This window comes from Terrapene carolina, unplaced genomic scaffold (assembly GCF_002925995.2).
Source record: "Terrapene carolina triunguis isolate 2854851 unplaced genomic scaffold, T_m_triunguis-2.0 Scaffold132, whole genome shotgun sequence".
NCBI classification, from domain to species: domain Eukaryota; kingdom Metazoa; phylum Chordata; order Testudines; family Emydidae; genus Terrapene; species Terrapene triunguis.
This window is the reverse complement of record NW_020664483.1, coordinates 391,748-404,917: the sequence shown is the minus strand read 5'-3', so window position 1 is coordinate 404,917 and position 13,170 is coordinate 391,748. Positions and strand designations below refer to the sequence as shown.

Here is a 13,170-nt window from a genome sequence, read left to right as displayed (position 1 = left end):
GAAGATTCTAGAACTGCTGTGAGCAGGAGTCACACAGGTCTATTGTAAGACCTTTGAGCATGGGGAAAAGTTTGGGTTGGAAAGCCAGAGCCAGAAGGGTGAGGGCCTGGGAGAGCAGACTCCATAGAAGTAGAAAAGACTCCAGCTAGGAAGGGCTGAGAGTAGCCTGCCAAGACCAAGAAGAGATCCAGAGACCAGACTCAAGGAATAGAAGAGACAAGCCCCAGGGCTGAGCATTATTTTGTGTTTTATGCCAATAAATTAGGCCCTGGGAAGAAGGGGTATTAATGGACAAAAATAAAGCTTTTGTGGAGTTGAGAAACAGAGGCAGGGCCGCTGCAGAGCTATACCTGGCCAGAGGGTACTGTAGGACAGGCATGCCCATTGAAAAGATCAAGTATGTCTTTGCTTGGAGTCCTATAGTTGTCAGAGGTGCACAAGGGTGTCTTCTTGCAATGGGGATTGTCAGTAATCGGTAGACATATTCAATAATGGTCTCCAGGTGTTGGTGAGAGGTGGGTGAAGGCAGTGTCTCAGAGGAATTCTCAAGGTAAGAGTGAAGGGGTGGTACCATTTTGCAAGTTGGGGGTGGCTTGGGCTAGGCTCAGTGTTTGAGTGTAGGCCAGGTGCAGGTCATTGCTCTCTGCTGTACCTGAAATACACCAAAGTTTTGCCTTGACAAAGCAGGTGCTGGACACTGGGAAGGGAGCACTGTAGGTCAGTGTTCTGTATCATTTGTAAATGTTGAGTGCTTGCTAGTATGTGGTGGAGCATTGCTTAAAGAAGGTAGGGAAGGTTGCATTACAGAAGTAGCATGTATATACCTTAACTTTATTTCCTGGGTTTTCAGATATATGACTTTAGCTACTCTCCATATTCTGTAAGGACATGAGGCAACACTAGGCAAAATTTCAACTGTATATTAAAGCCCTTTTGGGCGGTTAATTAGGGCTTCCACACAACACTAGTATCCCAAATAGCTACATGGGGAGCCCTGTGGATGGCAGAGGAGCATCTTGCAAAAGCTCTTGCTTTTTTCTCTTTCAGTATGAATATGCTGTCCTTCACTGTCTGGGGTTGTCCTTGCGTCTGGATAAGTGATGCTTGTTTGTTTTAAATGAAGTAGATATTCTGGACCACAACTCTGCAGCAAGGGATGGAATCTATGGCTGGGGAAATCAGAGTACATGTTGGGAAAGTTCTCCTGAATCCTAGGCATTAAAGTAGTTGACTCAAGCCCTGAAGCGTGAGGATTTGTTTCACATCATTTTTTTCAAGAACATACAAAAATGCAGTGACATTCATTTAAAGGAATACAGATACATGCCATTATTGACATTGGGGCAAATGAATGCAAGCATAAGTTTATTGCTTTAAATATTTTTATCTTTTTTGGGACATCGGGAGGGCCAGTTCATTATTGGCAAGTAACTTAATGTTTTTTGTGTTTAAATATGTAGCCCGGTTTTGGAGCAGAGCCCAGAACAAGGATCTCTGCCAGGAAATGCACCCTCTGCAGCTGCTTCTCTAGTATTAAACCAGCAACTAGCTACTGAGAAGGCTGTGTTGGAGACTTTGCAAGCAGCCAGGGGATATTCAGATGAGGAAACGGTGCTAACTGTATGTAAAGAGTCAGTCAGTACTCCACAGATTCTCGTGTGTGCAGAGGACAGGACATACCAGAATGTTAAAACTCCAGGTACTAAGGGTCAACAGTATCATTTCTCTGTTAAAGCTCGGATTTAGGTAGCTGTATATACTTAGTGTTTCCTTCCAGTGTGCAGTTGGTCTGAAGCAAGCGACTATGAATCTATGAAATGTCTTGCAATTTCTCTAAAAAGTGTTGCTTATGAGTAGTGATCCAACAGCATGTGGAGGGATAAGGCTGCATATTTCCTGCATCTTGTGAGGTGCTGAGTGCCCTCAACTCCACTGAATTTATTGGAACCTGAGGATTCTCTCTGCTCCTCTGTCAGCTCAGGTCCAACGGTTTGGCTTTATTAATGCCTGTGTTTTCAGGTAACAGAAGTTTTTATATTCCTTTTATTAAACTGTTTCACCCACTCAGCCAAATCTTGGATCATCAAAGCCAAGACATACATAAGGGTTCATGGTAGGGATAATCTGTCATTCGTGCTTATCACTAGATTGTAGACTTCTGTTCCTCTATTTACTCACATTTTACATACTGCCTACATATTCTCTCTCCCTTCCATGAAGTCATTGTTGAAAACCCTTGGGACGAGGGCTTAATTCGCAAACTTCTATCAAGGCTACCTAAGCCGCTGAGTACCTACTCCAATACATTTGAATGGAAATCCAGTCTTCCCACTATCAAACTGAAGACTGAACTTACACTGGGTAAGAACCACCATTTTGACATATCAATTGCACTCTGTCTGAAAATTGCTTTAGATACACTGGGCAGTAAAAAAATAAATTCTTAAATTCTTTTACGTTTATTCAGAAAACCTTCCAAAAATGGCTCCCAGATTGTTTAAAGATTGAAGAACTTAGGGTTCAACAGTGGACCCATTTAAAAATTCCTGTATTTGGATATTATCTGCCTCTCTGTCTCTGAGAGGGAACCAATAAAGTACTTGACATGGAATTCTGAGGCTTGTATGGAACCACAATAGTCCTATTTCAACATAGATGTTGTATGTTATAGTAATTACATCATAGCTGCATGACTTAAGTGTTGGTGTTCCCACTAATGGGATACACTTTAGACTCTGACTACTCACATGCAGTTGTAGGCAAGCAGCAGACACCACCAGTTTGGTCAACGTAATATACCCTCTCTACATACCCGCTCGTCATTTGAAAGCTTATTATGTCTACTTTGAGATGAGGTCTGATGTGGAGCTGTCAAATGGTGCTGTTAAGCAGGGATAAACAATGACACCAATATGTTAAAATGACCACTTTGAAATGTTTGCATTTGTTTCTGTTAGTTTACTGACTATGTATTATTTCAAGACTTAAAATTGGATTTCTTTGTGGCCACAAAGCATCACAATAACAATCTAAATGGTAAAAACAAATCTGATGATAAGTTTGTACAGGTATCATTGAAATGTAATAGCACTGGTGATGTTTCTAGTCAACTTCATTATCATCTTGTTCATTGTTATGATCTCTGTCAAGAATGCTTGGGTTCCCACAGTGTTCATTGCCTTAGCACGTACACATTTCTGTGCAGGTAGGATTGTTCTGACTACAGATGCAGTTGATTGTGCAGTGGCCCCTACTGGTACAGGAACAAATAAGGTCTTCTAGAAGCTCAGATGACTTTGGGCCTGGAAGAATACAGGAAGTAGTTTGTCATCCACACTTTTCCATCTGTGTTGCAATGGTGATCCAATATCAGGTTTACCTATGTGCGAAGACATCCAAATCTTTGTTTTCCAAGATGCTCTTTTGACATGCTGTTCAAAACCGTCCTTGCATGGTGGAAGTTTGGCCAGTGACTTGTCCTTGTTGATGGGTAGATTGCGGTGCAAGCAATTCAAGTCTCTGTGGGTCTCCTTTTCTTTCTCAGTCTGATCATACAGCACTGCTACCAACTTCCTTGCTGCAGAAATTGCAGCTTGTCCATCACTCCCAGTTTGTCAAGATCTCTGAAGTGGTAAGCTCCCTTTGTTTTGACAGCATATTAAAACACAGATTCCCCCCCTTCATACCTTATTAATGAGTGTACAGTAGGAACTGTTGCAGAAGTCATGAGTGAGTGCGTCCCAAATTGCATACATAGGTATGAAGCGATGCTTGTTAACTGTGCTGCTAATGGTGCATGTTTTCAATCCATTTGTTCTCTATATGTTCCATTTTTGGAAAATAGTGAGCAATGAAGACCAACATATCTGTATCGGGAGACCTAATTATTATGATATCTTTGATACCAAGAGACCCAAAAGCCATATTGAGGCACACAGCATGCAAAAGCATCCTTGTATCCGTTTCATCTTGAGTACTGTACAAATCTTGGGCTTCTTCAGTGCCTGTTCTGGAGATGGACTTTGCTACTTCACCACTAAAAAAGCCTCCAGCAAGGAGTATTTGTGTTTGGTTGTGCTCCTACACTCTGTTGCTTTTTGAGCCATATATTCACAGAAGAATTTTACACGCGATTGCTTGTTAGATACCATGTTTAGAAACTTTTTTCCATGAAGGCACAGGGCATTTCTTGTGTCCAACCTTAAATCCTGTCCGGCACTGTCTTTCTGTAGTTTTCAGTTACTGTTGTCATATCTGTCAAAGACTTTGATTGTGGAATTAGCTTTCTGAAATCCTGGTAGGACCTGCCTCAAGTATTGAACAGCCAATTCTTTTAATGCGGAGGCGGATTAAGGTTTCTTGGGTCCCTGCCCCTCCCCAGCGCTTCCGCCTGCAGCCCCGCCCCTGTTCCTTCTGCCTGCCTGTGGCCCTGTCCACAGCTCCACCCCTTTCTGCCCCTTCCCCGGGGCCCCACCCCTGTTCCACCCAGTGTCCGTCCCCTCATAGCCCCACAACCCCTTTTGCTCCTTTCTGCCCCCACTGTGGCCACAAGACGGGAGAAACTCTGTCCCTGTGCCATGGCCCCGGGCCACAGTGGGGAGTGAGAGCTCCTCCAGTCCCAGGGCCATGTCTGGGCACTGGGGCTTTCCCTGCCGCTCCACGGCTTCTTCCCGGGATGGGTGGGGGTCGCTGGAGAGTCCTCCGCCCAGTAGCTTCCAACGGGGTCAGGGGCGGGGGGGCCTTCAGCTGGCAGTAGCGGATTTTTTCCGGGGCTCCCCAGTTGGCCAGGGCATGAGCCCCCATTGGCCCAGTGGCTAATCCACCACTGATCTAATGTATGACATTTGTCTCCAGCCATTGTTTGTATGGCAGCCCTGGCACCTCTGATCTATGCTGTGGTTTCTCTGTTGCATGCTCTTAGCTCATGGATTCTTTCAGCTTGAGCCTCCAGCAGAGGGCCTAATTCAGCTTTGTTCTTCTCATTGTTCCATCAGCATGGAAAAGGGACAAAAGGATGGGTCCCATTGGGTGACTAAGGCTACGTCTACACTATGAATTTCTTCGGTATAACTTGTGTCGTTCAGGGGTGTGAATGTAAGCTAGACCGACCTAAGCGCCGGTGTAGACAGCGCTGTGTTAGCAGGAGAGCTTTTCCTGCCAAGATAGCTACTGCCTCTCGCAGAGGCAAGAGTTATTACGTCGACGGAAGAGGTCTCCCCCATCAGCTTAGAGTGTCTTCACTGGAAGACTACCCTGATTTAGCTGCAACACTGTAAATGAGATAGTGTAGATTTTTTTCAATATTTGTGGAGAGTCTTTTCTCTTTGATGTAAGCTTCAAGGGGCTTGTATCCTCCATGTCTTCTACGTGGAAGTTACAGCATATGAAGTAAAATTCCCAAAGTATATTGTTAGAATTACCACCACCATTTTTCATTGTGCACAAGTGTGATGGGATCCCCAGGGTATAACCTGGGACTGTGGGACCCCTGTGCCTCCTTAACTCTCCAGCCTGGGCTGTCTCACACAGTGCTTTGCTAGTGACAAGCATCAAACCCTTCCCGCCCTGTTATCACTCAATACAACAGCATGGGGAGCTCCACATCCAGCTAGATTGCATGAATGCTCCCTGAGCCATTCACGAATCACACAGAGAAAGGCAGCAGCAAATCTCCCAAGCCTCCAGCCTTGTACCCCAGGACTGTACCGTCTTGCCCTGGTCAGAAGCCTGACCAGTGTAAGTTTATTACCCAGTCTGCCCCTCCCTCAATGTGGAGAGGACACACACCAGCCTTTGTAAACTGAGCTGAGATTTCTCAAGCACTTCAAGCAAAACACACTATTTTAGTTAAAATATAAAACAGATTTATTAACTACAGAAAGATAGATTATAAGTGATAGGCACAAAAGGTCAGAGATAATTACCAAAGAAAATAAAAAGTAAGTGTACAATCTAAATCTGAAACCTTATTAGACTAGGCAATATTTGGATCAAGCAATTATTCTCAACTCACTCAATGCTGCGGGTAGATTATAGTTCTTAGTACACAAGCTTCCCCTTTGAGCCTGGGACCAGTCTCAAGTCTTTGTCTTCCCAGCGTTCTTGTTGCTTCTAGTGTAAGTGGGGAAGTAGAACGGCAAAAGCATGATGCCATTGTCCCCTATTTTATATCCTCAGCCCATGTGCCTGGACGACACCAGCCCAGACCAGTCCTGGTGGGCTTTGCTGAGTCACAGAGTTGAGCCATCCTCCTTTTGTGTGATGCTTGCCCAGTCCTCTTACAGCATTGTAAATCCCTTGATCACAATTCCCCTGCTGATTAATGGTCATTTAACACCCTCCGGGGAGTGGATCATCTCCTTTGTTGTCACTGGAGAACTAGCAGTGGAGACTCTCAAACTTACAACATATTTCTGTAACAACCATACAGCAAAATCTCATAACTTCATATATACTAACGATATACATATTTTGGACTATGCAGTACAATTTGCTGCTACTGGTGCACAACCTTCAGTGCCAGACTGATCTTGTTAGCAAACTTCAGCTGAAAATATGGATAACTTATAATCACTAGTGAGACACTTCAACAATTAAGAATATGCCACGTGAAAATATTTCATGTTGGTATATTGCAAAATGCTGCTATTTGCCATTTTTTGCCACATGCTAAACAGGTGCATCATTTCGGGGGTGGGGTCGGGGGGAGAATACTTGTCCATGCAAAACCAGTAAAAAAAAAAATCTCTTAATACATTGTCATTTGGTAGCTTTGACCAATAAAACACCACCTTAAGGTGTTGAAATTAAGCAGTAAAAACTGTAGACATAGTCACATTGCAATATTTCTGGAACTGCAAACAATGAAACTCATTTTGGATACCATTGTTTCACCTTGTTTCCTCACCCCTTGACAGCTCCACATCATACCACCTCTAAACATACATAAAATAAGCTTGCAAGTGATGTATGATGTGGATGTGTGTAGGGTTGGACTCACCCCTGTGGCGCCTCCTGCTGGTCGTCCTCTGGAATTAGCTCATTTTCCAGCCAGGAGCGCCCTCTGCAGGCCGGTGATCCGCCTTACCTCACTCTGGCCCCCGTGTCCCTCCCAGGACCCCGGTGCCCCTTCACTGGGTTTCTGCCCCCCTTGCAGAACCCCTCAGTCTCAGGGTCTCCCCCGCCCCCAGGGGAACCCCTACCCACTAACCCCACCTCGCCTCAGTGTATGGCTACTGCCAGCCACCATCTAGCCCCACTCCCTGGGGCAGACTGCAGTATATGCCACTCATCACAGGCAAGGTTGGGCTGGACCTGCTGCCTCTCTCTATAGGTGGGCTGCCCCTCTGCAGCCCCAGTACTGGTCTTAGGCCCTCAGCTAGGCCCGCAGCCTGGGGGTTTTCCAGGCTGAAGCTCCCCAGCTCCTCTAGCCTTCCCCCAGCCCTGCTCCACTCCCAGTACCCTGCTCAGCTCCCTTGCAGCCAGGCCCTTCTCTCTCTACAAGCAGAGAGAGACTGTTGAGCTCCTGGCTCCCAGCCTCTTATACAGGCCAGCTGTGCCCTGATTGGGGCGTGGCCCCTACTGAGCCTGCTTCCCACTCAGCCTGGGCTGTTCTCCCAGCCCTCCAGCCCTCTCCCCGGGCTGGTTTTAACCCTGTCAGGGCTGGAGCGGGTGGCCACTCCGCTACAGGCGGGTACACTAAACTCCAAAATTATGGCCTTTTTTGGAGAAAATTGCCAAACACTTACTAGAAAGCATTATAGTGATTGCAATATGAGGGTGCCATGGAGCTTCTGAGGTTTTAAACTTATTTAATACCTGTTTGTTACACAGCGTGAGGGTGCACCGAGAACGACAGTAAAGGTGTTTATAACACACTAAAGCAATAACGTACAGTGCTGTTGTAATGTGCTTGGCCAGTTCATTCTGTCTAGAAAGCTTTGCTGAAGAGAAAGCTTTGTAAATAGAACTCGTTAATCTATTGTATCTTTCATCTCCTTCCTAAACTGCCAAAGGTCCTAACTCATTCCATGTGGAGTGCTTACTTGGAGAAGGGGCTTTTGCTCATGTCTATCAGGCTTCTGTCCTGGATACAAAGAACCCTAAAAATAACCAGAAAGTAATATTAAAGGTAAGTGGCTTTGGTTCTGAATAGCTTGTCATATAACTTTTAGAGCTGGCTTCGCTGAGGTCCCTTAGTAATTCAACCAGTAGTCTGAGATGCGTAATTAACGTGCCTAACCTCTAAGGCAGTGGTTCTCAACCAGGGGTACACGTACCCCTCAGGGTATGCAGAGGCCTTCCAGGGGGTACATCAACTCATCTAGATATTTGTCTAGTTTTACAACAGGCGCCATAAAAAGCACTAGCGAAGTCAGCACAAACTGAAATTTCATATAAACGACTTGTTTATACTGCTCTATATACTATACACTGACATGGAAATACAATATTTATGTTCCAATTGGTTTATTTTATAATTATACGATAAAAATGGAAAGTAAGCAATTGTTCAGTAATAGTGTGCTGTGACACTTTTGTGTTTTTAAGTGAGGTGAAACTTGGGGGGTACACAAGACAAATCAGACTCCTGAAAGGGATACAGTAGTCTGCAAAGGTTGAGAACAACTGCTCTAAATGGACTTTGTCTGTCTTCAGTTTCCCGCCATTGGTTCTTGTTATGCCTTTCACCACGAAGTTAAAGAGCCCTCCAATACCTGGTATTTTTTCCCTGTGAATATACTTAGGTGCTAATCAAGACAGCTCTCAATCTTTCTGATAAACGAAAACGATTGAGTTCCCATAATTCACTGTAAGGCATTTTTTCCAGCCCTTGAATACTTTTTTTTTTGTTTAGCTCTTCTCCGTTCCCTCTACTTCAAAGAATGAGAAAACCAAGTTTTTAAATGTGATTTTTTTTTTTTACCTGATAGTGGTTTAAGTACATAGATTCCTTGGTTCTAGTACTCAATGTGAAGTGGAAATTGGGTTTCCAGTGTTGTACTAGCCTCCTCTATGGCTGTTTGTCATAAATTGTCACTTTAAGCAAGATGTGTACTGCCTGCAGTAGGCTTAAATGCCAATTTTAGTCTTATTTTAAATAAAAGACAATCTATATAGAAATAAGCTTCTAACCATATAGGCAATCATATTGCTGTGAGCTGAATGGTTGGAGCACTTTTTCAAGATCAGTCATAGAGTTCAAGGCTGGAAAGTTCTAGATCACCTAGTCTGACACGCTGTATATCACAGGCCACCAACACCACCAGGCAGAGAATGGAAGGACTAAGGTGCACCAAGGCCCTGCCATCGCAGGCCATTAAATGAGAGATACGCATAATATTAAATCTCAGCAAGGTGGAAGTAGTGAATTAGCCTAAACAAACATTCTTCTTTGAGCAGTGTCCCTCTGGGTGCTCCACTGTAGGTGTGTCTGTGTCCCTGCACTGCTAATGAGAGAACTTCAGTAGCAGTGTCCCTTCGCCCCGCGCATGTGCTGCAACCCCTCATGCTCTGCCACGAGGCTATCCAGTGCTGTGCACACAAACCCTTCCCAACCGCCCCTGGCTAGAGGTGCAGCTTTAGCTGTCCATTAGTGGATTGTTAACTTCTTTAGAATTGTTAGTTTTTAGCTACCTTTTGGAGCTTTGCTTTAACAAAAAGAAAGAAAGGGATAAAGAAATTACTTCTAAAACCCCCCAACCCTTTATTTTAGATTTTGTTCTTTTCTTCGGGCCCCTGTCTGGGGATTTCCCATGACAGGGTATATCCTAAGTACACTTAACAGCAAGGGTATTCAGGTTTTTCCCGCCCAACTACGAAATGGTTTCTCAAAGGCATAACAGGCCTCTTTCCCCAACCCAGACTTCCTACCCCACAACGGGATCTCAATCTAGTGTGAAAAGAAAAATGCACAAGCACTCAGGTCACTGTAATTATATGGGAAGATTTTCCCATCTTCCTTCAATTTACTAGATAAACCTATTGGATTATATCACCATTTAATATGGAGTGTTTGGTTACAGGTGCAGAAGCCTGCAAGCCCTTGGGAGTTCTATATAGCATCTCAGCTGATGGAGAGGCTTAAACCAAGTGTGCGACATCTCTACATCCAGTTTTATTCTGCTCACTTCTTCCAAAATGGAAGTATATTAGTTGGTGAGCTATACAACTATGGAACTTTACTGGTAGGTGCACTAAGACTTGTGGTCTGAAGAGGTATATTTGTAACCTTTTAGGAATTAAAATACATTGCAATGCATAGTAATCCATTGTTCCTCTTTGCTTTACAAAAACACGTGTTGTAGGTTTATTTTCCACTACTCTGTTTTGCAAATATGGAGCTACAATGTATATTATGTAAAGCTATCTTTCGGTGTGGTTGACATTCTGTCTCTTTTCCTTTCCCCATATCTTTGTTTACAGAATACCATAAATATTTACAAAAAGCTTCCTGAAAAAGTGATGCCTCAAGCACTAGTAATCTATTTTGCTGTAAAAATTCTATGCATGGTGGAAGAGCTCCATAACTGTGGAATCATTCATGGTGACATTAAACCTGATAATTTCATACTTGGAGAAAGGCAAGTATTTCCCTTTAGCACCAAAACTACTATCCTTTTGTATTGTGGTTTTAATAATTACGTGGCAATCATTTACTCATTTACTGCAGGCTTTTGGATAATGACACCTGTGACATAGACAGTCTCTCTCATGGTCTGACAGTCATTGACTTGGGTCAAAGTATAGACCTGAAACTCTTTCCTGAAGGAACTGCGTTTACAGGAAAGTGTGAGACATCTGGATTTCAGTGTATCGAAATGCTGACACAGAAACCATGGAACTACCAGGTATGAGATTACATAGATGTAATAATCTGAGCACTTGGGCCCCAATCCACAAAGGTACTTAGGCTCCTAAATCACAGATTTAGGAGCCTAAGTCCCAGTTTTAGGCTCCCTGCAATCCACAAAACCCCTGCCAAACCCTGTTGGTGCCTAAACTCACTCAGCTCTAAGTTTCTGCCTCTGAGCATGCGCACTTCCACCCCATTGTAGGTGTCGGGATGCCTTGTATAGGGAGCCTAGATGCTAAACTCAGGTTTCATGGATTGTAATGTTTATGTGGGATTTTGGGTTTGTTTGAGGTTTTTTTCCCCCCTCTCTAGGTGCCTAAACATTAGGTGCCATGATGCTCAATGTTGCAATGCCTAAGTCTCTTTGTGGATCCAGGCCTAGGTGATTAAATTCTGGCCATCTGATATGAGTCCAGCACTTAAACTTGATAGGCAGGATTCTGCATGGACGTAGCAAAACAGGTTTGCATTTCTATCTGCTGTAACTTCCACTGATAACTAAGATCACAACTATTGTTATATAAAGGCCTGATCCTGCAACTTCCGCTCACATGACTTGTCCAGCTGAAATCATAAGGTATCAAGAAAATATGTTCCACAAAATACTTGAGCAGCGTGAGTTTTCAGATCACCTTTTAAGTAATAATGCTAAATCATTAATCTGGACTTCTTCACAATAGACACATCTCTCTCTTTTTAGACTGATTACTTTGGAATTGCTGGAACAATATACTGCATGCTCTTCGGCACCTACATGAGGGTGAGAAATGAAGAAGGGATCTGGAAAACTGAGGGAGTCTTCAGAAGGTTGGTCTCACTGCGTCTTAAGGGGAGCTCCTCAGGAGAACCTTTTTATAAAATGCAGCTAAAACTACTCGTTTTAGATGGCTAGAGAGATTTATCTTATGCACCCAGTTCTGGGGAAGCTGATAACATAGAATTAGCTTTTTAAGTGTCTTAGTTACCCTCCTGATGATTTAAAACCCACGATTCCAAGCTGAAGTGTGGCAAGTTCATACGCACACATGCTGCTGGAGGAGGCATTGTACTTGATGCAGGAAGCCTTTCTGGCACAAACTGCTTTTCAGCAGTGGACGTGCCAGATTCCAAGAAGTTAAGGAAAATTTACAACAAATAGACTTAACACATGACAGTCAGCAAGTTTGACTGGCTCCTTTGTAACATGTTGCTTAGTTAAATTGCATTATCTTGTCTAAGGAGTAAGGTCCACAAATGCCCCGGGTTGGAAGTTCCTGGGGGGATGAAAACATTGGCCTGTTTAAGAAGGCAATACACTCTATGGGGAGAGGGGGGCTAGAAAGAAATTCAACTGTATAGTCAAGTACCATAACAGAACAGTTGTACTTGTTGCCACTGAATGACTAGACAATACACTTGTTTCTTCCTATTACAATGGGTTTCTCTACATGTAGGTAACTTACTTGTTTGCTGTAACTGGAATAAGTGTACTGAGCAGGTCAACTGAAACTAAATATATTGAGAACAGTCTTGATATGCTGACGCTGTAATGAAGTGCTTGTTTTTCTCTTCTAGGATTCCTAATGCAGAATTGTGGAATGAGTTCTTCTGCAGCCTCCTGAACATACCAGACTGCCATCACCTTCCATCTTTGGGAGCTTTACGCAAAAAGCTAAGAGACTTATTCCAAAAGTCGTATGCTAAGGAAATAAAGTTCCTTCGCAACCGGCTTGTGGTGTTGCTCATAGAAAACAAACGTTCACGAAAATAAGCCTTGAATTTAAAGACTTCTGTTTCTCTTAATATGGAGAGAAGCTTTCTACATATACTTTTTAAATGTCATGTCTTTTCAAAATACACTTGGTTTGCTACTGATCTTTGAGTGAACTTTGTCCTTGACAACTTGAATATTTGCCTCTACTGTCATGGAGAAACTAATCTACACAAGCTACATGACTTTTTAGGAAATTCTAACTTGAATGTTTAAAGTTACTTTGGCGGACTTCAATGGGGGAGACCAGCTGGAGGTCTCATGCAGCAGTAGTAAAACCTCCTTTGCTTTCAAAAACAATGATTTTTTTTTCTACCACAAGGTATATTGTCCATAATAGTTACATCATGTTGGGTACATGATGCATAAAGATGAACTGATAAACAGATGGAAGATAGTGGCTGCTTTGAGACCAGTCATCATGACCAGTTAGGTTCATTATGGGCAAATGGAAGAAAGGCCCAACCAGTTCATAGATTCCATGGCCAGAAGAGACCATTGTGATCATCGACTGACCTCCATAACATAGGCCAGAGAACTACTTTGACCTGAAACAAAATGTTTC

General features: G+C 43.4%; 1 protein-coding gene across 1 annotated transcript in view; it reads left to right on the top strand.

Moving 5' to 3' along the window:
* The window catches only part of BUB1 (BUB1 mitotic checkpoint serine/threonine kinase), a 43,650-nt gene extending 30,941 nt beyond the window's left edge, over positions 1–12,709 (top strand). Inside the window, exons 18-25 of the mRNA XM_026653194.1 lie at positions 1,461–1,699; positions 2,221–2,361; positions 8,016–8,131; positions 10,026–10,187; positions 10,426–10,583; positions 10,673–10,850; positions 11,556–11,662; positions 12,410–12,709. Of these exons, the coding sequence (XP_026508979.1) occupies positions 1,461–1,699; positions 2,221–2,361; positions 8,016–8,131; positions 10,026–10,187; positions 10,426–10,583; positions 10,673–10,850; positions 11,556–11,662; positions 12,410–12,605 (1,297 nt within the window). The 3' untranslated portion in view covers positions 12,606–12,709. The remainder of the gene's footprint in view (positions 1–1,460; positions 1,700–2,220; positions 2,362–8,015; positions 8,132–10,025; positions 10,188–10,425; positions 10,584–10,672; positions 10,851–11,555; positions 11,663–12,409) is intronic.
* The last annotated feature ends 461 nt before the right edge of the window (positions 12,710–13,170 follow it).